Here is a 24,770-nt window from a genome sequence, read left to right as displayed (position 1 = left end):
TACCACGTTTTAGTTCCACTGCTATGTTGTAATTATAGGCTAGCGCAGGGCTTTCTCTGTGCCACCTTCTTTGAAAGAAGGATTTGAAACTCTACCTGTTGTCTTAAGAGCTCATTATCCACCTGTATTCTCTCCACCTCTTTGAAACTCTCTTGCAGCCTCTGGTTGTTCTGCCTGAGCTCTCTAATGTAATCACACGCTTTAGACAGGATCCCTCCTTTGCTCTGGGACAGAGACTGACAATTTTTAGAGCACAGACATGCACAGACTCCAAGAAGGACAATTCTTTTATTTGCGTGTACGTACCGCTCCAGTTTTGGTGTTGTCCATGTTGCAGTCTGGGATTATTTTTGACAGTGTAACTATCCAGTTGTTGATTTTGTCTCTTCTTCGTCTTTCCACTGCAAATAGATAACTCGTGGTTAAGAAGTGAAACTACTCACATGAAATAAATACCATATTTTCAAATGTCCAATTTTCACAAGACCAGTAATGGAATAGTCAATTCTGTGTATTATTTAATAGTAATCACAAGAGTTAATTGTCTCGCAGAAAGTGCGTAGCTGCCTGTAGGTTGAGTATTTTGCAGTGTTCCCCCTGGGTTCTGAAAAATATTCTCCACTTTTTTCCCTTGAAAAATCAAGTCAAAGAAGTGTTCTTCACTTTATTTTTTTTCTTCACTTAATCTGGTTTTTTTTTTTCTTAGTTACTGACTTATCAAAGTGGACTTAATACAGGTTTATACCAACCAAACTGGCACAATTCAAATATTTATACAGATACAGGCCTCTCCATTACATATAAAATTTAGGCTCCACTCCGGCCTCTAATAAGAAAGACCTGATGTTGGGCAGTCTGTGCACCATCAAGCTCAAATAAACCTCTTTAGTTTGAGCTTATTTAAGGTATTTTAGCATGGAATTATTCAAAAGAGATATTAGGACTCCCCTTACCTTTTACTTCAACACAAAACTTGATTTACAATTGAACAGAGTCGAGAAGAATCTGGGAACAAACAACAGTGAAGGAATCTGAATTTCCCCATCGATTTACAAACCAAACACAGGAGGACACTGCATTTTTCATCATACGTTAGCAACAGGGACTTAACATGCCACGCCTCCTGAAACGTAGCTCCCTTCAGTCGCTTGCCGGCTGACGGCACTTTCACTTTGGTGGTTTCTTTCATTTATTTAACCGACCCCTGTATTACGAACACTGTCCCATGTGCTCAGGGCCGGTTGGGGCTCTGAGTGAGCCTCCCCCGTGGCTGTTTCGGCCCTTAAATCATCTTCAGTGCTTGAAGAAGCTCGCCCCAAAAAACTTCGTCAGCTTAGACTGCGCCATTGTTTGATCCACGCAGAGACAATTACAAACGCCACACCAGGCCGATTAAGACACATCGCAATTGGTCAAAGCTTGGCGCTCATTTGGTCATTATGTGTAATCGATTTTTATTGGTCACAAGCATGTGCTCATTGTTTACACTCTGGCTTTTCTAGAAAGATGATGTATTCATCATCATAAATTTGTCACTGTGATGATTGCTAGTAATTTTCTCTTTGTCACTGATGGATGCCTGAGCCCAGATATGTCATTTCCATGGGAAGTTGTGCTAATGGTGGAGGATACTATCACTACACCTACTCAGTGGTCTGAGGTTGTGACAGTTGTCCCTGTGAACATTTATGTTCCAGGCTGTCCACCAATTGCTGAGGCTCTGCTTTATGGAACTCTGCAGTTATAGAGGAAAATTAAGCGGGAAAAGAAAATACGAATTTGGTATCGCAAATGAGATTTATCATCACAGGTGATCTGTTGTAAATGATTTATTTCATCATGTTCGTCAATGACGAGTGTCAGTAGGAACCCTGATTTTGCTCTTTGTTCATGACATGGTTGATGTTGCATCATTAACACGTGCTCACTGTGGATTCGCTGCAAGTTTGAAAGCTATTCAATATTCAACCAACATTTTTGAAATAAAAAAATAAAACGCTCACTGCTAACATCTTGCATTTTCAGCCCAGTCTCATTGTAAATGTGTTATCCTCCTCCACTCCCAGGGCTTTCCCCACAAAAAAAAAATCCGAGCAGTACTACTGATATGGCGCCCCAAAGGCTGTTTTTTTTTTTTTTTGTGTGTGTGTGTGTGTATATATGTGTGTGTGTGTGTGTGGGGGGGGGGGTGTCCAGGGGCATGCTCACCCGGAAAATCTTGAAATTAGAGACTTCAAATAGTGCATTCTGGTGGCATCTAGGGCTAATTTAGGCACAATCCAACATTATTAAATTTGCTGTTATTTTACCTCGTCAAATATGCAGGGGGCAAAATTAGATTTGAAACGATAACACTTCATAGCACGCCTCTTCATTTTCCAATTCCAGGATGCCAGGAACAGAATCAAAGTTAAATCATGCAACAGCGCCATCTAGCTACCAGCACCTAGAATGTGGTTTTATGTATGGTTGCGAATGGCAGTCAGTGCACGCAACGAAACCCTTTATTTTCACTTCTGGGTTGAGTAACAGGATAGTCTATACCAGGGCTATTTAATTAGTTCATGAAAAGCATCCCAAATGAGGGGCCTGATTTTATATATATATATATATATATATATATATATATATATATATATATATATATATATTATTTTGTAACTGCATAACAATATCAGTGCATTGTATTGTTTTAAGACAAAGGGCCAAGCCTTTCTACATTCAAATGGCATGTTAGAAAATCAGTCCAGGTGAGCTATAGCACATTTAGAATTTCACTCTTTTAACCAAGACTTAATTGCACACAACTATACCAATAAAAAACAAAAAGACAAGTGCATAGTATGGAATGACCCAGAGAAAAATATTACTGTCTTTGTCTCTCAGAAATAAATAAATAAATAAATAAGATCTTACTGAATTCTGATCCGTTTCTCCTAAAATCCCATTAGGAGCAAAAGAATAGCAGAAGAGTATTTTTATAATATTAAGCTGAATTTAAACTGGACTTAATTAGGCTTTGACAACAGACTATTTCTTAGGAGTTTAAATTAAGAAGTAACGTTATGAAACATTGGCCAGATCTTACTGAATTCTGACTTGTTTCTCCTAAATCCCCTTTAGGAAAAGAGAGGCGAGAGAGAGAGAGAGAGAGAGAGACAGAAAGAGAGAGAGAGATTGAACTCAGTGTAAGAGCTGATTTGTTTCAGAAAGACAAAGATAAGACTGTTGTAAGAAGCGATGTTTTCTGAGGTTATATGACGTTATATGACATATGCTATATGACAACATATCAGTGCAGTGTTTTATTAAGGCAAAGTAATTCTATTGAAATTGCATCAGACGTTTCAAAAATCAGTCAATATTTGCCATCAAGTGAGACCTGAGAGCAGTGAAGTCAGGTGTATATGTGGTCAAGGCAATACGCATACAGTGGTGCAGATTGCGGGCAGTGAGGGATGCGCGATTATTAGTTTTAGTGGCATTCATGTGTGAGAATGACGATTTGCATGTGTAAGTACCAGGGCTTTGAACCAGAATTTTTTTCCTATTGGTTCGTTCCGAACAGAAACGGAATTTTAACGTTTCCGGTTTTGGGTTCCACCATTAAATAGACGTTCCTGAACCGGTTAGAACAAAAAAAATTTCGTTCCCGGAATGGTTAATTACGTTCCCTGTCAGCTGTTTAACAAATGGCTATAAAATTATGCCTCGGTCTCATCCAGCTTAAGCCAAATGTAGGCTAATTCTATTACAACCTTCATTAAATAAGACAAGAAATAATTCAAAACAATTATTATTTCAAATGTTGGCGATTTGGATTCTCAGTATGTCTTCCCATCTACACAAACAGAAAAAGTGCCAAAAATGAGAGATAATTCGTTTAGTGTGTTACCAAAGGCTAGTCAGGCCCTATGCATTGATAGGCTAACAGAGGTTAACGTCATTTAATGTTCGCGAGCCTCTCATTAACGTGGACAAATATATTGATATCGTGTTTGAAATTGACGTTTTTGAATAACGATAGACTGCAATATTTACCTCTTATTTAAGATGTGGAGACGTGATAGTAGTCCACCCTCCCGCTCTCTCCATTCAGTCAGCGAGCGTCACACAGGAAGTGAACCCCAGCGGGTCATAGAAACTTGCGCAGGAGAAGAATGACTTTTTTATTTGTAGGCTACGGAAACTTTGAGGAACGAAATAAAAACTGGTATTAACCGGTTACCATTATTTTTAATAAGCGTTTCTGTTCCGGAACATAAAAAATAATAAAGTTTCTGGTTTCGTTTCTGTTCCATGTGAAATAGAAAAAGTTCCCGGTTTTCGTTTTCGTTCCTTGAACCGGTTCAAAGCCCTGGTAAGTACTGCCAAACATTGTGAGGATAAAAAGAGCAAGACCTCTTGAATGAGGGAATTTCTTGTGGCTGATGTCATGAGTCCAAAACTTTTCAGAACTTGCCAGCTGTAATGACTGTCGCAGGTCATCTGCTGACTGAATGTCGATGAGTTTGAGTTGTAAAGACGCTTCATTTAATGATGTTACCAGCTCCTTTGCTTTCAATGCAAACTCTCAATCAACGTTCACACAGAAAGGGTCCTCCTCTGTCCATTCACTGTTGAACTGCCTGTTTTCTGTGTCAACTTTTTGCTTTTTTAAAGTAGAAACAGACATTCTGTATAACTAATGTGCTAGCAAGAACAGGACCATAGTTAGACGAGCGGAAACGTGAGAGCAGCACGTGTCTGGATGGGGAAATATTTAGATTTTAAACATGACTTAAAGAGCTGGCACAAATTGCCTCACGGGCTGGACCCAGCCCAAGGGCCGCCAATTGAATAGCCCGGGTCTAGACCTATATATTACAATGTCTTCCTATTTCTATAGTTATTACTCATTTTCGGAGGGGAATAGGAGATATTTAGGTGTGGAAAGTATTCTGCATTGTTCAATTTAGGGTTTTTTTTGCGCAACCGACAGCTCAGCGCTGATGTCGCACAGTGCGGCGGAGTGCCGCGTATCTGTGCTTTGGAGAAAGCCCTGACTCCTGTGTATTAATTTCACCCTGTTTAGATCAATGGAGCTGCATCTTGCTGTATCTTGTTCGTCTCTGTGGTTGAACGTTAAGTAGCAAACAGGATCAAATTTAACTTTAATTACAGCTACTTCAATGTGTAAAATCTTTCCTTGAAAAAAAAAAAAACCCAAACCAAACAAACAAAAAACCCCAACCCTGTTGCATTATGCTATCCAAATATTAACATGGAGACAGTTAACTTGGCTACTTAAATATACCACAAATTAACTTCTTGCCTCATGCTTAAATGCAGAATATAAATGGCATGCACTGGCTGTAGTGAGTTTGAATTGCACATCCACAAACTCTCCATAGGATAAAGGCTTAATATTCTCTGCCACAAGTGTGGATGCCATTTTGAATATTCAAAATATTATTCTAATAACGGCTTGAAAAAAGTTGCCATGAATGCAACCCAAATACAAACTTCTGAAATTTAATGTCGATTGCGAATATATGTAAATAAGTGGAGATCTGGGGTCTGCAAGTCATTTGTGTGAAAGCCTTGGAAAACCCCTCACATTGTAAAATCATTTGGATTGCATTTATTATGTAATAAATAAAAAAAAAAGTCAAAGTCCTTCCCACGCCTTACAGTACCTGGTATTCCTAGGCAGTCTCCCACTCAAGTACTAACCAGGCCCAACCTGTATGTGGCGCATCGGGCAGTGCCGATCTCCGTTTCCATAGCCCTCGGCCTCTCGCCTATTACATAGCTAGGGTTACAGTGGGGGGCTGGTCCTCTGGTAACCACGAGAGTTTAACTCCCCATGCACATCTGTATTACAGCGTGCCTTGCCAGATGGCGGTAGGTACCATTTTTATGATGGTCTTTGGTATGACCCGACCGTGAATAGAACTCATGATCTCCCGATCGAGCGGCGGACACGCTACCACTAGGCCACTAGTCGGTACTATTATGTAATAAATACTACATACAAATTATACTAATGGCAAACAAGCAAATGAGTGCTCTGAGAGTACAATATCCCCCGCTGGCAATTCTGCCATAACTCTGGTAAAATGCGACTGAATTGAACCAAATTGCAATATGCATATAACCGACATATAACAAAGAATCCTGTCAAGTTTGGTGAAATTCCTCCAAAGATTGTGAGAGGAGTTGATTTCAGAAGGTGAGTACCCTTCCCGGGACGGACGGATGGACATCGCTACGACATAATTCCCCTTTGGACCTTTTGGCCAGCGGGGGCTAAAAATTGTGAGGGAAGTTGATTTCAGAAAGCAAGTACACCTTGATAAAATTGCCAAAGTACAAGTTTGTTAATAATCAAGGGCATAACTCTGGTAAAATTTGCCCAAATTAAACGAAATTTCAGTATGCGTATAACTGTCATATAACAAAGCCTTTTGCCAAGTTTGGTGAAATTCCTCCACAAATTGTGAGAGGAGTTGATTTCAGAAGAACGTACACCCTCATGAAATTGTCAAAGTATTTATTTAATCAAGGGTCAAAACTCTGGTAAAATTTTCACAAACAAAATTAAATCGCAATATGCGTATTAACGTCATAGTACAAGGTTGTTAATCAAGGGCTGTAACTCTGGTAAAACGTGACCGAATTTAACGAAATTACAATCTGTGTAGTACCGACATACAACAATGCCTTTTACCAGGTTTGGTGAAATTCCTCCAACAATTGTGAGAGGAGTTGATTTCAGAAGGAAAAAACAGTTATGAAGTTGTCAAATTATAATTTTGTTAATCAAAGGCTGTAACTCTGGTAAAATGCGACCGAACTGAACGAAATTACAATATACGTATTACCGACATATAACAGAGAATCCTGCTAAGTTTCGTGAAATTCCTCCATAAATTGAGAGACTTGATTTCAGAAGGTGAGCACCCTTCCCAGAACGGACGGATGGACATCGCCATGACGTAATCCCCCTTCGGGCCTTTCGGACAGCGGGGGATTAAAAAAAAAAACCCCGTCTCTGTATTTATACTTGACTTTATTCAGAGCCTACAGACCGGTTATTGAGAAGTCCAGCCCATCTGGCAGTCAATCTCAGAAATAACTATATTTACACCACAAACTCTTAAGAGTCCCTAATGACATTTAGTGGTTGTTTTAATAATAATAATAATAATAATAATAATAATTTAAAAAAAATAAATTTATATAAAAAAATGCCCCTTGCTTTAATAATCTCAGCTGAAATTATTTCAACCTGATTTAATTAGACCTTAACTTCCAGGCAACAGAAAGCAAAACCCCTGGGCACATCTGCATTCACCAAATAATCTACCGTATTTTCTGGACTATAGAGCGCACCTGTATATAAGCCGCATCCGCTCTATTTAAAAAAAAAAAAAAAAAAAAGATATACAAGCCGCAGATATCTATGTTGAAAAATTAGATATTTACTGCATGTACAGAACGATTTTGTACTGTAAATGTACATGTATGTACCTGAACAGATTCTTTCCGAACAGTGCCTTTTAACACGGCAGCAACTTTGCTGATTAAAACGGAACAGAACCAAGAGAAAATAACCGGTATTTATTTACCTTCATTTCTCCTGTGTTTGAAACCACAAGTCACTTTAATCATCTTCGCTGGATTTGAAAATAATTACCAGTTAGTAATTTGTCGTGCGTGTTCTATCTGCTAAAGATCTGCTAATTCTTCTTTGCATTGATTTTTCGTCTATCTTATTTTTGATTCTACTTCCGGTTAGAGCGCCCCTAGCGGTGGAAGAAAAATCCACAGAATAGCCGCACCTTTGTATAAGCCGCATGGTTCAAAACCTAGGAAAAAAGTAGCGGCTTATAGTCCAGAAAATACGGTACCTTCTGGAAAAAAAGACATTAGATTATGACGGGAAATGTATAATCAGTTTGACCTTCAGCATCATCCATATCGGCCTCTAGTTTCATCATCTTTAGTAAACATCACTTGCAACATTTAAACAGTCGACTCGTCGCCGTCTCTTAATGCCAATGATCACTGTTTGCTCTTATATCGATGGAGAAATAAGCACTGATCAATTCAATGACTTCTTTACTATTAGCAAATGTTATTAGGTCATCAGGTCAAAGATGATAAAACTCCAGCTCCACTATCATCTAAACAGTATGAAAGAGGTACCCAAGTAACTAAACTGATTATGTTTATGCACATTTCACTACAGCACATCCAGTCACTTGATTAAACTGCAACCACAAATGGGTCTTTAATCAACATGATGGCAAGATTAGAAATGAATAAAAACATTTCTAGATTTTGGTGATTTTATATATAAAATCACCTTAGTAAAGGATATCGGCACAAAAAAAAAAAAGTTATTTACCACGCAAAAATGAATTTAAATCATAGACTCATTGTTTGTCGTTTCTTTTTATTCTTTCCACTTACCTTCATTGTGTTGCGCTCTCCTCCTCTCATCACGTGGTGCTCTTGGGCCATCCATCTTCCTGTTTTTGAGAAAAGGATATTAAAAGCAGGTGAATGAGGTGGATGCAACACTGAAGCTCCAGACGTAAAATTCAAAAACTCGGTTGCTCGGTTCATGGAAAACAAAAAAGTAAAATACAAAGCACGGCTCTTTTATTCAAGGACGTGTGATTTTCTGTGAAACATCAACAGTAAAGTAATAAAGTAAACATATAAATGCAGGTAAGATATTTTAATTATGAACTTCAGCAGTCCAAACATTTAATTGTTTTAGACTTCTTAAATTTTTTTTCCCCGTGATGTATCATCCATATGAAATCGATAACCAATCTGTAATATATGGAAATGTCCATGACCGATCCGTAAATTATTAGCATCTGTATTAAAATCCGTAACCACTCCGTGTTTTGTATGCTTTTTTTTAAATTATAGTTCCGTAATCTGTGACCTATCTGTATTATATCAACCATCGGAGTGTGTGCATGGGTTGTTTTGAAGTCCAAGCTGTACAGTATGACCTGGAATAATATGCTACTACTTGGAAAAAACTTCCATGACTATTCCTAAGTTGCATGCATTTATTGACCTGAGTGGCAGGACCAAGCAATATTATAGTCAGGATTATAGTTGTGGTGCGACTGCTCCAGATTGGAACTAAATTCAGGCATAGTCATAGTTATGGGTATAGGCGCTGTGGGACCAGGGCCTAAACTGTCTATAATAGTCATGAAATATTTGCTGTTGCCTTAATGCCCTTTCTTCTTGCCTTCTCTTAACTACACTCACTGGCCACTTTAATAGGAACTTGTTCTTGGCTGGCAGGAGTGGAACCCAATGTGGTCTTCTGCTGCTGCATGCTGAGATGCTTTTCTGCTCACCATGGTTGTAAAGAGTGATTATGACTTACTGTATCCTTCCTGGCAGCTCTTGATTTGCATCGGCATGATTTTATGTATTGTGCTGCTGTCAAGGGATCGGCTGATTAGAGAACTGTATAGAACAGCAGGTGGATGGGTGTTCCTAATAAAGTGGCCAGTGAGTATATTTTTTAGCTTAAAAAAATAGAATGTTGCTGTTTGTATTATTTTGAGGTCAGACAGGTACTTGAATGATAATACTTATATTTTTTATTCTGAATAATAATAATAATAATAATAATAATAATAATGTTAAAATCCCCGAAAACCTTTCATTATCGCTATTAAATGCTTGTGGCATTTAATAGAGATAATGCATCCCACCCTTGCAGCAGGCCAGAATCTATTTTCTCATCTCATCTCGTTATCTCTAGCCGCTTTATCCTGTTCTACAGGGTCGCAGGCAAGCTGGAGCCTATCCCAGCTGACTATGGGCAAAAGGCGGGGTACACCCTGGACAAGTCGCCAGGTCATCACAGGGCTGACACATAGACACAGACAACCATTCACACTCACATTCACACCTACGGTCAATTTAGAGTCACCATTTAACCTAACCTGCATGTCTTTGGACTGTGGGGGAAACCGGAGCACCCGGAGGAAACCCACGCGGACACGGGGAGAACATGCAAAATCCGCACAGAAAGGCTCTCGCCGGCCACGGGGCTCGAACCCGGACCTTCTTGCTGTGAGGCGACAGCGCTAACCACTACACCACCGTGCCGCCACCCACAGTGAGACTGAATTCTCAAACCAGAATGTGTTGATTAATTTTCTAGAGCAGCATGGATCTGACAGTCATTACAGCTGCAACATAAAATCAGGGTTTCCCTAGAAAAACTGGAAAGCATCCCCCCCCCATGCGTAGCAAGGTGCAAAGAGGGGGGTCCGGGGACATGCTCCCACGAAAAATTGTGAAATGTAAGGGTTCATTTCGTGGCTTTTGGTGACATTGAGAGCTGATTTTTACCAGTTCAACATGTTGGGTAAAAGGCTATATTTTACTTCTAATTTTACTGAATTCCCACCCTAAAAACAAGGGGTTTTTTAAATTAAAAAAAAAAAGTCAATACAATACCCACTTGCATTTCACAAGCAGTGTCCTGTTCCAAAGTGAATAGTGATGCAACATGGCACAATTTGTTCAAAATACTGATCATTAAATTTTGACAATAGTGCAGAAATGGCATATTTGGCAATAGAGCAGAAATCGAGATGACTGCAGTCAGTACAATCTCTCTGAAACGACTGAAAATTTATTTCATACCAGCAGATCATGTTACATTCAAAAGCTGAAACATGCAGACATGACAGATCCATATAATTTACCCACAAATGTATTTATTTATTTATTCTGCACACCTTGGTGTGTGTGTTCAAGGCAGAGGAGGAATTTCGCTGTGCTTGAGTTTACATTTGACCAAAAAAAAAAAATTTGTATATATTATATATATAAAAAGGCCTGGTGACTTGTCCAGGGTGTACCCCACCTTTCGCCCGTAGTCAGCTGGGATAGGCTCCAGCTTGCCTGCGACCCTGTAGAACAGGATAAAGCGACTAGAGATAATGAGATGAGATGTATATAAAAAGGCCTTTTTGTCTTAATTTACCCACAAATGTTTTTATTCCACTTGAAGTGTTCAGCAAACCAGCTACTGGATTTGGGACACTACAACATCCCAAACTATTTAGTATTTGGGACTTCTAAATACACGGGAGATGCAAAAGGCTTACAAAAGTACAGATACCTACCAATAGGCAGGTTTTGTCCCAGAACGTTATGGGAAAATCCTGATATAGCGTATAGATGAGGCGAGGCGCATAAGGCTTCAGAAATTCTCGTAATTCGTAATTCTTCTTCTTCCGGGTTTACGGTGTTTACAGATCCCAGCGTGCTCGCGGGGCGTGTGTGGGCATGTGAGGACACTCCTCCTCACCAATCAGTGCACAGGGGAGTGTCTCCTCACGCCCCTAGCCCCACTCGGCTCGGTTTGGCTCGCTTCAGCCCCACTCCAAAATGAATGATAATACTTATATTTTTTATTCTGAATAATAATAATAATAATAATGTTAAAAAACCCGAAAACCTTTCATTATCTCTATTAAATGCTTGTGGCATTTAATAGAGATAATGCATCCCACCCTTGCAGCAGGCCAGAATCTATTTTCTCATCTCATCTCGTTATCTCTAGCCGCTTTATCCTGTTCTACAGGGTCGCAGGCAAGCTGGAGCCTATCCCAGCTGACTACGGGTGAAAGGCGGGGTACACCCTGGACAAGTCGCCAGGTCATCACAGGGCTGAGACATAGACACAGACAACCATTCACACTCACATCTACGGTCAATTTATGGCCCTTTTCCACTACCCTTTTTCAGCTCACTTCAGCTTGCTTCAGCCCGACACGGCTCGCGTTTCGACTACCAAAAACCAGCACGACTCAGCTCGTTTCAGCCCTGCTTAGCCCCTAAAACTCGCACCGTTTTGGAGAGGGGCTGAAGCGAGCCAAACCGTGCCGAGTGAGGCTGGGGGCGTGAGCAGACACTCCCCTGTGCACTGATTGGTGAGGAGGAGTGTCCTCACATGCCCACACACGCCCCGCGAGCACGCTGGGATCTGTAAACACCGTAAACCCGGAAGGAGAATAATTATGAATTACGAGAATTTCTGAAGCCTTATGCGCCTCGCCTCATCTATACGCTCTTGCCAGTATCTGTTGGTGTTGTCGGTGACAACAAGCCACAGCACCAAGACCAGCAACACTAACGACTCCATGTCCTCCATGTTTATTGTTTACTATTCGGGTCGTGAGACTACCGCTTAAAAGCTCACTGATGTCACTGTTTGCGCTGCTTAACGACATCACGTGACGTCCACCCACTTTCGGTAACTCCACCCAATGTGTCCACCCACTTCCAGCCAGCACGGTTTAGCGCGGTTGTAGTCGAAATGCAACTCCAACAGCCCCGCTCAGCCCGACTCAGCACGGCACGGCTCAGCCCGACTCAGCCGCGTTTGTAGTGGAAAAGCGGCATTAGAGTCACCAGTTAACCTAACCTGCATGTCTTTGGACTGTGGGGGAAACCGGAGCACCCGGAGGAAACCCACGCGGACACGGGGGGAACATGCAAACTCCACACAGAAAGGCCCTCGCCGACCATGGGGCTCGAACCCGGACCTTCTTGCTGTGAGGCGACAGCACTAACCACTACACCACCGTGCCGCCCTCATTGGGGATAGATTAGGGATAAAATTAGCTCCTGTTTTAAGTCGTTCAAATTCTGTAAAGCTGCTTTGCGACAATGTTTATTGTTAAAAGCGCGATACAAATAAACTTGACTTATTTTTCCTATAGTAACAGCTCATTCATAGGGAGCTGTATGGGGGACACACCACATAAACTAAGCCTAATAATGAACAGATTAAAAATGCTGTTAAGGAGACATTTATGTTAGGGATAATATACAACGAGCCGGTGAAATAAACCCTGGCATGACACGGTCGGGATCATTTTGCTATAATGACCAGCTCACTGCACATTACTCTGTTTATTAAATGGCTACTTACAAATGAAATCAAAATACTGATTTAAAATTACTTTATTGCTTCTGTTTCTATGAGCTACTACGTGGTCCACAGTAATGGTCTGTTATACAGAACTAATAGACCACAGAATGCCATAATTTCAAGATTGCTTTATTGTCATTGTGTAAGAGGGACAGGAAAAGATGTGTAGACTTGATCAATCAGAATTGCATATTCGACAAAGCCGTGTAATAATTAACTTTTATAGAGGTTAGTTCCTGTTATTCGTTACATTATGCTAGCTAGACAGAGTTTCCCCTACTAGGATATTTCTTCCCCCTTCTATTGAAGTTAAGGCAAAACTAACACATTTTGTCATGTTACAGAGAAACTAGAAAGTGGAAACCCTTTGGTTCTGAAGACACGAGTCTTGTGGACATACAGAACATAAAACTAACGAGTGAAAAGCCACAATGTGTTGTTGATTGATTAAAATTTAGCTGTTGGCAAATCGCTGTGGTAGAAGAGGAATTTGTTCATCAATATTTCTGATAAATATTTAAGGAGGGCGGCACGGTGGTGTAGTGGTTAGCGCTGTCGCCTCACAGCAAGAAGGTCCAGGTTCGGGCCCCGTGGCCGGCGAGGGCCTTTCTGTGTGGAGTTTGCATGTTCTCCCCGTGTCCGCGTGGGTTTCCTCCGGGTGCTCCGGTTTCCCCCACAGTCCAAAGACATGCAGGTTAGGTTAACTGGTGACTCTAAATTGACCGTAGGTGTGAATGTGAGTGTGAATGGTTGTCTGTGTCTATGTGTCAGCCCTGTGATGACCTGGCGACTTGTCCAGGGTGTACCCCGCCTTTCGCCCATAGTCAGCTGGGATAGGCTCCAGCTTGCCTGCGACCCTGTAGAACAGGATAAAGCGGCTACAGATAACGAGATGAGATGAAATATTTAAGTAGTTGTGGTTAAAAGAATCCTGAAAGTCAGGGGAAACCCTCAGCACCTCTACTTCCTGTATCCGTGACACAGCCTACTGAAACGTGAAGTGTTTGTGGGTAATAATTAAGCTGCAAATTACTTTAAGCTGTTTTATGAGTGCAGTTTTTTTTTTCCCTGCAATATCTGCCACGACTCACGTTTACAGCCAGGGTCAGCAGAATATACAAAAACTGTCTGACTTGTTCTCTGTGTTTTCATCTCTGCCACAACTGCAACCAGCTACTCATATGCACAGTCAAGGGGAAGGTGCAGCTGGAACATGAACTCACCCGATACTGGCTCTGTCAAGTGTGATTTTGGAGTGAATACAGGAATCCTGTTAACTAGGTAATGTTTTGGTGCTCTAAGAACCAGTATGAAAATACAGGAAGTCATATTTTTTAACATCTGGATGCTGGAAACAAATCATTTTTGCGAAAGAAACAGCTCGAACTATTTATACTTTCAGTGGAAAGATAAAAAAGAGCAGACTGAATTGTCCAGCCTGTGAGACAGAGGGTGGGGGTGTTAAGGCATGGCTCATACTCACGTGGAATAAGTGTGTGTGCGAGGGGCAATGGTCCGTGGTGTGCCTGTTTGTAACACATCTGGAGGACTCATCATCACGTAAAACTGACCTGGGTGCAGACAAAAAACAAACAAACAAGGAAACATTTGAAGCCAATCCCGTTCAAACATTTTCCGTTACATCAAAGTGTCATTCAAAATTTGCAATTTTAAGCGACGCATTTACACTACCGTTCAAAAGTTTGGGGTCACTTTGAAATGTCCCTATTTTTGAAAGAAAAGCACTGTTCTTTTCAATGAAGATCACTTTAAACTAATCAGAAATCCACTCTATACATTGCTAATGTGGTAAATGACTATTCTAGCTGCAAATGTCTGGTTTTTGGTGCAATATCTCCATAGGTGTATAGAGGCCCATTTCCAGCAACTCTCACTCCAGTGTTCTAATGGTACAATGTGTTTGCTCATTGCCTCAGAAGGCTAATGGATGATTAGAAAACCCTTGTACAATCATGTTAGCACAGCTGAAAACAGTTGAGCTCTTTAGAGAAGCTATAAAACTGACCTTCCTTTGAGCAGATTGAGTTTCTGGAGCATCACATTTGTGGGGTCGATTAAATGCTCAAAATGGCCAGAAAAAGGTCTTGACTATATTTTCTATTCATTTTACAACTTATGGTGGTAAATAAAAGTGTGACTTTTCATGGAAAACACAAAATTGTCTGGGTGACCCCAAACTTTTGAACGGTAGTGTACAAAGCTACACATTGGAAATACAAATACCCCGAGAATACCAGTGCTGCTTTAAAAACAACGGCAGATGAACTGAGTGTTGAAGTGCTTTTGAAGTGTAGTGTTCGGGACTCAGACACAGTCTCAGCGTTCAAGTCGAGGCTGAAAACATCTGTTTGGTCAAGATTTTTGTTAATAGTTTTTATTAGGTAAAGGAGCAGATCTGGAGGGTCCTCAGGCAGAGTGTGTTTTGGTAAACTGGGATGTATGGATGCTGTCGCCCCCATCACTCACTCGGGTTTGTTGACAGTGTAGTGGCTGGCTACTTTATGTCTCAGAGCTCCCTCATGTCTGTGTTACCTTCTGGCTCTCCCTTTTAGTTATACGGTCATAATCAGTTTTGCCGGAGTCCCTGCTTGCACTCAGTGCAAAATGTGTCCTGTTCTTACTCTTTAGGTGACATTGGGCATACCTAACAACCTGCGTCCCCCCCCGTCTCTTCCCTCTGTCTGTCCCTCTGAGTTACATGCCGATCCTGAAACACCAGTGGTGCTGACCTCTTCTGCTCCTCGGACTCGCCTGATCCATCCTGACGCCCTACGTTTGACTAGAGTCTCATCTCATCGCTCCTGTGGAGGACGGCCCCATATGAACAGTCGAAAGTCGCACTTGGAAGACGCTCTGGACACTTACAGTAATGCGTTTATGTCTGAGGACTACAGCTGACTTGCTAACTTTAGGACTGCAGCTGTCATGAACAGTTCTGCACTCAAGTTTCCATCAATTAACAGTTGAAAACTTCAACAAAATATACTTCATGTTAAAGCTATAATGATTTTTCTGGTTTCACAGCTATACTTTGCGACTATATAAGACACAGTTATAAAAGCGAGTTATTTACAGAGGTGGACAGTAACAAAGTACATTTACTTGAGTACTGTACTTAAGTCCACTTTTTGAGTATCTGTACTTTGAGTATTATTTTTTTTGGAAACTTGTGACTTCACTACATTTGAAAGGCAAATATTGTATTTTTCACTCCACTGCATTTCTGTCAAGGCCCTCGTTACTCGTTACTATGAAGCGGCTTTGAAAGTGGATGTTTTTTCTTTTCTAAAACATGATTGGGTTTTTTTGCAGGTGACACTGAGACAGCCGATCAGTAATCATTTGGGTCACATCACGTCCATAGACTGTATAAAATCAAGCTCAATGATTTCTCAGCAGCATTATTTAACACATTCAGTTGATGGCAGAATGGAAGGAGGCGGTTCTTCTGGGGAATGTACGCACTCAAGGCTTTACCTGGAACCCATTTTTCAGTTTTCTGAAAGGATTAAAGATTCGTTTTGTTTTAATTGTTTACCAAAAATGAACCACATCACGGCCTACAAAAACTCACCATGCAACCTGCAGAAGCATATTGAGGTATATAAACGTTTTATTCCAAGAGAAAGCTTGCAACAAAGCTGTCTGTGCTTTTAGAGCTAGCGATAACGTTGCAATAGCTATGCAGTCTGGTTCGTCAAATGACTTTCTATGGATTTGCCCACCAAGTTGCCATTGCCTTGTCCACAGCCAACTTTAACACATAGGCCACACCAATTCGATTAGTTGGTTCTCGGAATTGCTGCTTGAAGAAAATGCAAAATAAAATAAAAAAAAAATCGAAATCAAACTTCCGCCAACAGAAAAGGTCACGTGACGTCAAAAACCAATCAAATCGCCCCTTTCACTTTTGTTAAAGACTTGTGAAGTAGCCTATTCCTGGTCAAATCTTTTTTTCTGCGCATTGTAGATGTTCAATTGACTGTAATTCAATCGTTTATTTAGCCTATCTGTTTACTGGTTTGCCTGTATTGTTTGGTCTATTTCCACCGCTAATTTTACCATCAGAGCTTTATTTTTATTTCGCCCGCTCGCTTCATATTTTTCCTGAAAAAATCAGAGAACCAACTAATTAAATTGGTGTGGCCAGAACATGAATAACGTTAACTTATCTGAAGTCCTTTCAGAAATATGTTTCATCATAATCTTGCCAAATAAACAAAATCTAGAAATCTTTCTTTTCTAGTAGTGTTAGCTACCCAGTATGATTTTGAGTTTGAAAACAGTTTGCTAGCATGTCAGGTGAAGCTTCACTGACTAGCTAGCTTAACGTTAAACCACCATGATGGCACAGCATGCGCTCATTTTGTGAATTCACATTTCTGTCTTTGGTAACGGCACTAGGTTTTGTAAGCGTTGTGGCAATAATACAACAATGCGTTGACAGAAAATGTACTTTTAATACTTAAGTATTTTTAAAACCAAGTACTTCAGTACCTTAACTTAAGTAAAAATTTGACTGGACAACTTTCACTTGTATCAGAGTAACACTTGACCAGTGGGATCTGTACTTTGACTTAAGTAATGAAGCTGGGTACTTTGCCCACCTCTGGTTATTTATAAATCACGCTGTCTGTTATCACACAAATGAGGATGGGTTCCCTTTTGAGTCTGGTTCCTCTTGAGGTTTCTTCCTCATGTCGTCTGAGGGAGTTTTTCCTTGCCACCATTGCCACAGGCTTGCTCATTGGGGATAAATTAGGGATAAAATTAGCTCATGTTTAAAAGTTAAATTTTCTGTAAAGCTGCTTTGTGACAATGTCTATTGTTAAAAGCGCTATACAAATAAACTTGCCTTGCTTTTGTTAGCTGTGTGCCTTTACATCACTCTTCAAACACAAGGAAAATTACTGAGCATCACATGAACATGTGAATACGTCTGTTAAATAATTCACGTTTCAGGGAAACAGCATCTGTATATAACAGAAAACTGCACTCAAAAATATGAGGGAGAGAGAGAGAGAATCATAGTGAAAGGAAAGAAGGAAGAGAGGAATACAGAGTATTCCAAGCAACATGTCTGCATGATCAGAATTACATTGGAGGAGAAAGTGAAGCAAAGTAGGAAGAGATTTGAGGCAGAAAGGTGTGCGGACCTTAGACAGAGATGTTTGAATTCATGCTAGTCTTGGAAAGTAGAAAATCAAGGTGAAAAACATTACACCTCTGTCCCCCTGTTCCTTTTACAACAGGCATCAATTCGAGCTCTGTTCCTACCAGTTGTTCTAGCTCAGAAGCAGAGCAACACAGACCCCTCACCCCCCGTTCTGCATTCGGAACAACAGATGATGTACTTTGATGTGTTTCAATTTAAATTTTATCCAATTTCTCCAAACTCACATGTAGAATACTCTTTTTATTACTATAAGCTACAGTGTGCTTTAGGGATTTATAGCAAAATGTTCTGAAAACAAAAGATACACGATTCATGAAAACACTGAGTGGATTCAGGTCAACTTGTCAGATCCCGAAGGATTTCGCAGTGATTTCAAAATCAACATCACTATTTATAATTAAATTCCTACAACTCATTTCTATTCATTCATTTTTTACACGTTTTCTCTCTCTTTCAGCTTGTTGCTTTTCTTGTGAAAGATTTCTTCGCTTTTCTCTCGCTCTTTCACGCCTTCTTGCCTTTTCTTCCTCTGTCAAAACTCTCTCTCTCTCTTCCCGGTTTTGACTTCATCTTTCTCTCCTTGGTTAACTTGGTCTGACATCTTTTTAAAGTTTGTAAAAATTATTATTATTTTGTTGCGCTGTTTGAGTTGCTCTCGGTGGAAAAACCCAATAAATATGAAATTATCTGTAGACAAAAATAACGCTACGTTCACACTGCGAGGCTTGATGCTCAATTCCGATTTTTTTGTGAGGTCGTTCACATTAACAAATATATGCGACTTGTATGTGATCCTCAGTATGAACGAAAAGTGACCTAAAAGTGTTCAGCATGCGCATTGCAGGATACGAGGACGTCACACGCAGTGAGCATGGCCAGTGTTTACGGAAGTAACCTAAAGTTTCCTGTGTATGACAGTAGCCAGCATGGAGTACCTGGCGATGATGCAGTTGTTGTTGCGACGGAGCCAGAACATGCACAATAGCCTGATGTTAAGGAGGAGGTTGAGAAGGAAGAGGGCAAGGGTTTTGGCTCAGGCGTTCTGCAGGGTAGTGACTGCAACCTCCGTTCAAAGGAACATCAAAGCCATGTTGTTGTAACTTTTTTTGAGAGACCCGCCACCTACTTCAGCGCAGAATAGTGACATTTGTGGCTTGTTGATGACGTGTAAGTCGGATGAATGCGACCTGGCGGTTCAGACTGAAGTCGCATATGAAAAGATCGGATAGGAATCGGAATTAGGACCACATATCCAAACGGCCTGGGTCGGATTTGAAAAAATCGGATCTGTGTCGTTCATATCGTCAATAAAAGATCGGATACAGGTCACATATGGGCGAAAAAATCGGATTTGAGTCACTTCAGCCTGCAGTGTGAACGTAGTGCAAGTTATGCAAGCGTGCTCGCACTTCTAGTTCCCGCCAAAATCAAACAGCCAATCAGAATCGCGAGGGGCACGGATGGACGGATTGACGTACATGGCTGGGATCCCTGTGTGTCCATGAAAAATCAACTTGATGGGTTACCAGATTTTCTTAAGTATGGAGCTCTGCTAAAAATTCCACCTTGAACAAGCTGTGTAAAAGGGGTCAATATAACACTCTTGCCATGAAAAACATCATGGGATAATGATCACCATATACAGTTGTGTTCAAAATAATAGCAGTGTGTTTAAAAACGTGAGTAAAGCTCAAAATCCTTATAATAGTTTTTATTTCCATGCATTGGGAACACTGCACATTATATTCTACATCAAAACATGAAGAAAAATGTATGAATATTTTAATTACTTTACCGAAAATGAAGAAAAATGAACATTGGGCTGTTCAAAAAAATAGCGGTGTCTACATTTTTCATTACAAACTCCAAATATTTACTGTATAAACTGAAAAAATCTTAAGGATTTAGTATTCCTGTGAATCACTAAACTAATATTTAGTTGTATAACCACGGTTTCTGAGAACTTCTGGCACCTGTGAACAGGTATTCCAGCCCAGGATGATTTGACAACATTCCACAATTCCTCTGCATTTCTTGGTTTTGCCTCAGAAACAGCATTTTTGATGTCACCCCACAAGTTTTCTATCGGATTAAGGTCCGGGGATTGGGCTGGCCACTCCATAACTTTCATTTTGTTGGTCTTGAACCCTGATGCTGCTCGCTTACTGGTGTGTTTGGGGTCGTTGTCTTGTTGAAACATCCATTTCAAGGGCATTTCCTCTTCAGCATAAGGCAACATGACCTCCTCAAGTATTCTGATATATGCAAACTGATCCATGATCCCTGGTATGCGATAAATGGGCCCAACACCATAGTAAGAGAAGCATCCCCATATCATGATGCTTGCACCACCATGCTTCACTGTCTTCAGAGTGTACTGCGGCTTGAATTCAGTGTTTGGGGGTCGTCTGAAAAACTGTCTGCGGCTCTTGGACCCAAAAAGAACAATTTTACTTTCATCAGTCCACAAAATGTTTTTCCATTTCTCTTTAGGCCAGTCGATGTGTTCTTTGGCAAATTGTATCCTCTTCAGCACGTCTTTTTTTTTTTTAACAGTGGAACTTTGCGGGGGCTTCTTGCCGATAGATTAGCTTCTCACAGGCATCTTCTAATTGTCACAGTACTCACAGGTAACTTCAGACCGTCTTTGATCACCCTGGAGCTGATCATTGGCTGAGTCTTTGCCATTCTGGCTATTCTTCGATCCATTCGAATGGTAGTCTTCTGTTTTCTTCCACGTCTCTCTGGTTTTGCTGTCCATTTTAAAGCACTGGAGATCATTTTAGCCGAGCAGCCCATCATTTTCTGCACTTCTTTACAGTATACGTTTTACCTCTCCAATCAACGTTTTAATCAAAGCACGCTGTTCTTCTGAACAATGTCTGGAACGACCTGTGTTTCTCATGTTTTCAGAGAGAAATGGATGTACAACATGTGCTGGCTTCATCCTTAAATTAGGGCCACCTGATTGACTTCTGTGTTTTCACAGAATGAATGATCTCACTAATTGAACTCCACACTGCTATTATTTTGAACACGTCCCTTTCACTTAATTATTCGATTACACAGACTCAGGAGCATGCATATCATGAATGTTGGGTCTGTTGGTTTTCTATGACTCTACTACACCTACTGGTAAATTATTTGCCATGTAGTAATATAATTTCCACCAAAAACAGTGACTGATCTGGTTAGTCGTGTTGGACTGCTATTATTTTGAACACAAGTGTATTTAGATATTGACTCATCAGTGCATTATACCGAGTACAACTGACATTCAAGCAAAATGTATAAAAGGTTAAAAAAAAAGTGTATTTATGAATTAAAAAGCCAGTGATAATTGTGTTACAGAGGAACACAAAAATGTCTTTTCAACACACAATACTGTGGCAGCGGGGGCGTGGCCAAGTGGCAGTTTGTGAATGGAGGGCGGAGTCGGGGAAGGTGAGTGGCCAAATCGCTGCACCTGTTGTCAGTTACTGTGTCTTTGTGTGTCTCTTGCCGTGACGGCGCTCTATAAAAGGAGTAAGAGAGGAGAGGACGAAAGATTGGGACCGGAGCACGATGGTGTGACCCAAATGAGAAAAAGTACTTTGCTGACAAGCCAAATAAAACGAAATCTGAACGTTAACAACAGCCTGCTGTACTTCTGTGCTCCACCAGCATCCGGACAGCTTCTACAGTGGTGCCGAAACCCGGGAGCACAGACACACACACACAGTCATGCTCTGGTCCCAATCTTTCATCCTCTCCTCTCTTACTCCTTTTATGGAGCGCCGTCACGGCAAGAGACACACAAACACACATTAACTGACAACAGGTGTAGCGATTTGGCCACTCATCTTCCCCGACTCCGCCCTCCATTCGCAAACCGACACTTGGCCACGCCCCCGCTGCCACAAATACTGACTGTCATTTAACAAAACTAAACAGACCTTCCAAAAATGACTGGTGACAACTTTGCTTAGCCAGAATTAGTCAGTAATTACAGTTCTGTCTCATTCTATCACTGGAGAGTTGTGTACTGAAATGATTGTGATGTGTGAACAAACCTGCTGCTGGTGCAAGAGTCGCATCAGTGGCTGCCTGCACTGAAACTGCAGTTGCCGTGCCATCGCTGACAGTAGCAGCCGGGAAGTAAGCGAAACGTGTCTCACCCCCAACCGTCTCACCTCCCGGACTGCCTCCATTACTGAAAGGGTTCTGGATAACAGCCTTATAGAAACAATGCACAAGAGGAGAGGGGAGGGGAGGGGAGGGGAGGGGAGGGGAGAGACAAAGTTGCTGAGAGTGTAAAGCTACATGTGCAAATATATACACACACACACACACACAAACAGGATAGCAGTCAGGAGAAAAACAACCCCCTGTTGGCCGTCATGTTTTATGATATAATTATTCGAATAAAAGGATCATATGACACCCCCCCACTGTTGCTACCTGTGCGACTGCCTGCGGGGCTCCAGCAAAAGCTGCAGTCGACACGACACTGACCGCAGCTCCTCCATCTCCAGCTGTTTCCAATTGGTCTTCTGTTACCTGGACGACACGATACGTCACCTGCAGATGACATAGAAATATATAAAAATTGCCAAGTCGACAAGACACATCATAAACTGTTCAAAGTTCATTACCAACCTTATAACAACTCTTATGGCATGAACACTAAGGCATGTGTGATCTATGATCCTCAAACAAACAGGCTCTCTCTCTCAAAAAAAGTGATTAAATAACCTGCAAATCAAAGTTTTTTCCCCCTCTGTGTGCATACAGACTGTAGTTTGCGACTCCCATGAAAATAAACGATGTACTCTTTTAGTGTAGAGATACAATAAGAAAAAAATAAAGACAATGTAATATAGCTTTCTAACTTCTTATATGATTTTCTACTGAATCATGTTATGGGCTCTGTAATAAATCAAGTAGGACCATTAGCACATATCATTAATGTCATTTTCTAAAAATCATCAAAATATTTGAAAATGAGTATTTCAGCTGTATTAAAAAAAAAAGTTCAATATGAAACATGAAAGCAACAAAAAATGCTGAAGATAACAGCTCCATTAAGGAAGTTAACTGATAATCAGTAAAGACTTCACGTTATATAGACAATTAAAGTCAATTTGAAGCAAAGCAGATTAAAAGATACACAATCTCTAATCTCTAATAGGGGGGAAAAAAAAAACAGTCCAGAAGAACTCACAAAAGATTAAAGGAACATCAAGAAGTTCTCCCCCAGGACATGAAATGGTTCTCGAGTTCATGATTTGACCTGACCCCTTCCCAACCCCTGTAAAACTCACCCCTCCTACCAAAGGAGTCAAAAGTCATGCTGACCTGCCCACTGCTGTTTTCTGTACGGAACTGGTACTGGACATTGTCAGCAAATACTGCGGCTTGCTGCGCGCTTGCTATGGTAACCGCTGCTGGTTCCTCCGCCCCCACTCCGTCTCCTGAAACACACACACACAGGCTAGATCATCTTTACAAGAGTTCATGACATTTCTGGCACCCTTAATGAATATACAAACAAATAAATCACACTGAAATAATGCAAACCGAGACAAACATAAATTAACATTTATTTTTTCAATGGAATTGAACAGGAGCACTGTTTATCTAACTACCACACTCTACAGATCACCACTTTACGCTCTGATAATGCCTGAACAGTGTGTGCATTGTGTAAATTTCCTGACTGTTTTATGAACACAAAAGAGGGTGAAGAGCAACATGCCAGGTTCAGGACTGGTTCAACAACTGCCAGGTTCAACGCTTACCTTCCTGCAATTGAACAACCTCCTCAGTTTCCTGTTTCTCGTGACTGAAATGGAACAAAAGACTGCATGTAAGGAAGAATATTGCATTTCATAACATCACAATATCTGTTATCATACATACAAGTACAGCATATAGACACAAAAAGTATCCAAAGAAGTATGAAAGCTCAACATTATCCAAGAACATAAACTACAGTGAAACTATATATTTGTTCATAATTACATATTTGGCATATTTACACCTTGCTAGATACAGTCATACGTATAGTTTATATCATTAGTTTCCGGCATGATTAAACCACCTGCAATACCATGGGTTCACAAAAGACCCCCATGATTTAAAGGAGATGGATGATGTGTTCACTTCAGGAAGGGGGCCCAGCATTTTACTTTTTTTTTTTTTAAAACTCAGACCTTTAAATCGTGGTGTGATATGCTGGTTCTTGCACATCGAGCTCCACAGCCACGAGGTATTTTATGACTGACGTAATCAAGTCTGTACAAAAAACATTTTAGATTTCCAAATATTAATTTACAGCACAAAAGTCAACATTACAGAAAAATTGTTTGTAAGTCGGTAAAGAAAGCTTCATAACAGACACTTTTCACTTTTGTTTTTAAAAAAAAAAAACCCACACATAATGAAGGCTACTGGATTTTGCTGAAAAAATAAGAAGCAAGTGTGACAGTCAAAGTGTTCAGAGGAACTGTGGCTGGTTCTGCAAGAAAGATGCTCAGAAAAATTACAGCTAATTTCCTTATAAAACTGCACGAATTGTAGCTGAGACTACAATGTTTTTAAGCAAAGGGC

General features: G+C 40.6%; 1 protein-coding gene across 1 annotated transcript in view; it reads right to left on the bottom strand.

Annotated features, from left to right (window-relative positions):
- usf2 (upstream transcription factor 2, c-fos interacting) overlaps positions 1 to 24,770 on the bottom strand; it is a 29,075-nt gene that overhangs the window by 1,735 nt on the left and 2,570 nt on the right. The window contains exons 2-9 of the mRNA XM_060904868.1: positions 23,960 to 24,003; positions 23,517 to 23,632; positions 22,620 to 22,739; positions 22,232 to 22,394; positions 14,466 to 14,553; positions 8,461 to 8,519; positions 307 to 401; positions 96 to 224 (exon numbers count right to left, since the gene is read on the bottom strand). Of these exons, the coding sequence (XP_060760851.1) occupies positions 96 to 224; positions 307 to 401; positions 8,461 to 8,519; positions 14,466 to 14,553; positions 22,232 to 22,394; positions 22,620 to 22,739; positions 23,517 to 23,632; positions 23,960 to 24,003 (814 nt within the window). The remainder of the gene's footprint in view (positions 1 to 95; positions 225 to 306; positions 402 to 8,460; positions 8,520 to 14,465; positions 14,554 to 22,231; positions 22,395 to 22,619; positions 22,740 to 23,516; positions 23,633 to 23,959; positions 24,004 to 24,770) is intronic.

Source organism: Neoarius graeffei, chromosome 22, assembly GCF_027579695.1.
Source record: "Neoarius graeffei isolate fNeoGra1 chromosome 22, fNeoGra1.pri, whole genome shotgun sequence".
In the NCBI taxonomy this organism is placed as follows: domain Eukaryota; kingdom Metazoa; phylum Chordata; class Actinopteri; order Siluriformes; family Ariidae; genus Neoarius; species Neoarius graeffei.
Note: the sequence above shows the minus strand (reverse complement) of the source record. Positions and strands in the feature narration are given on the sequence as shown.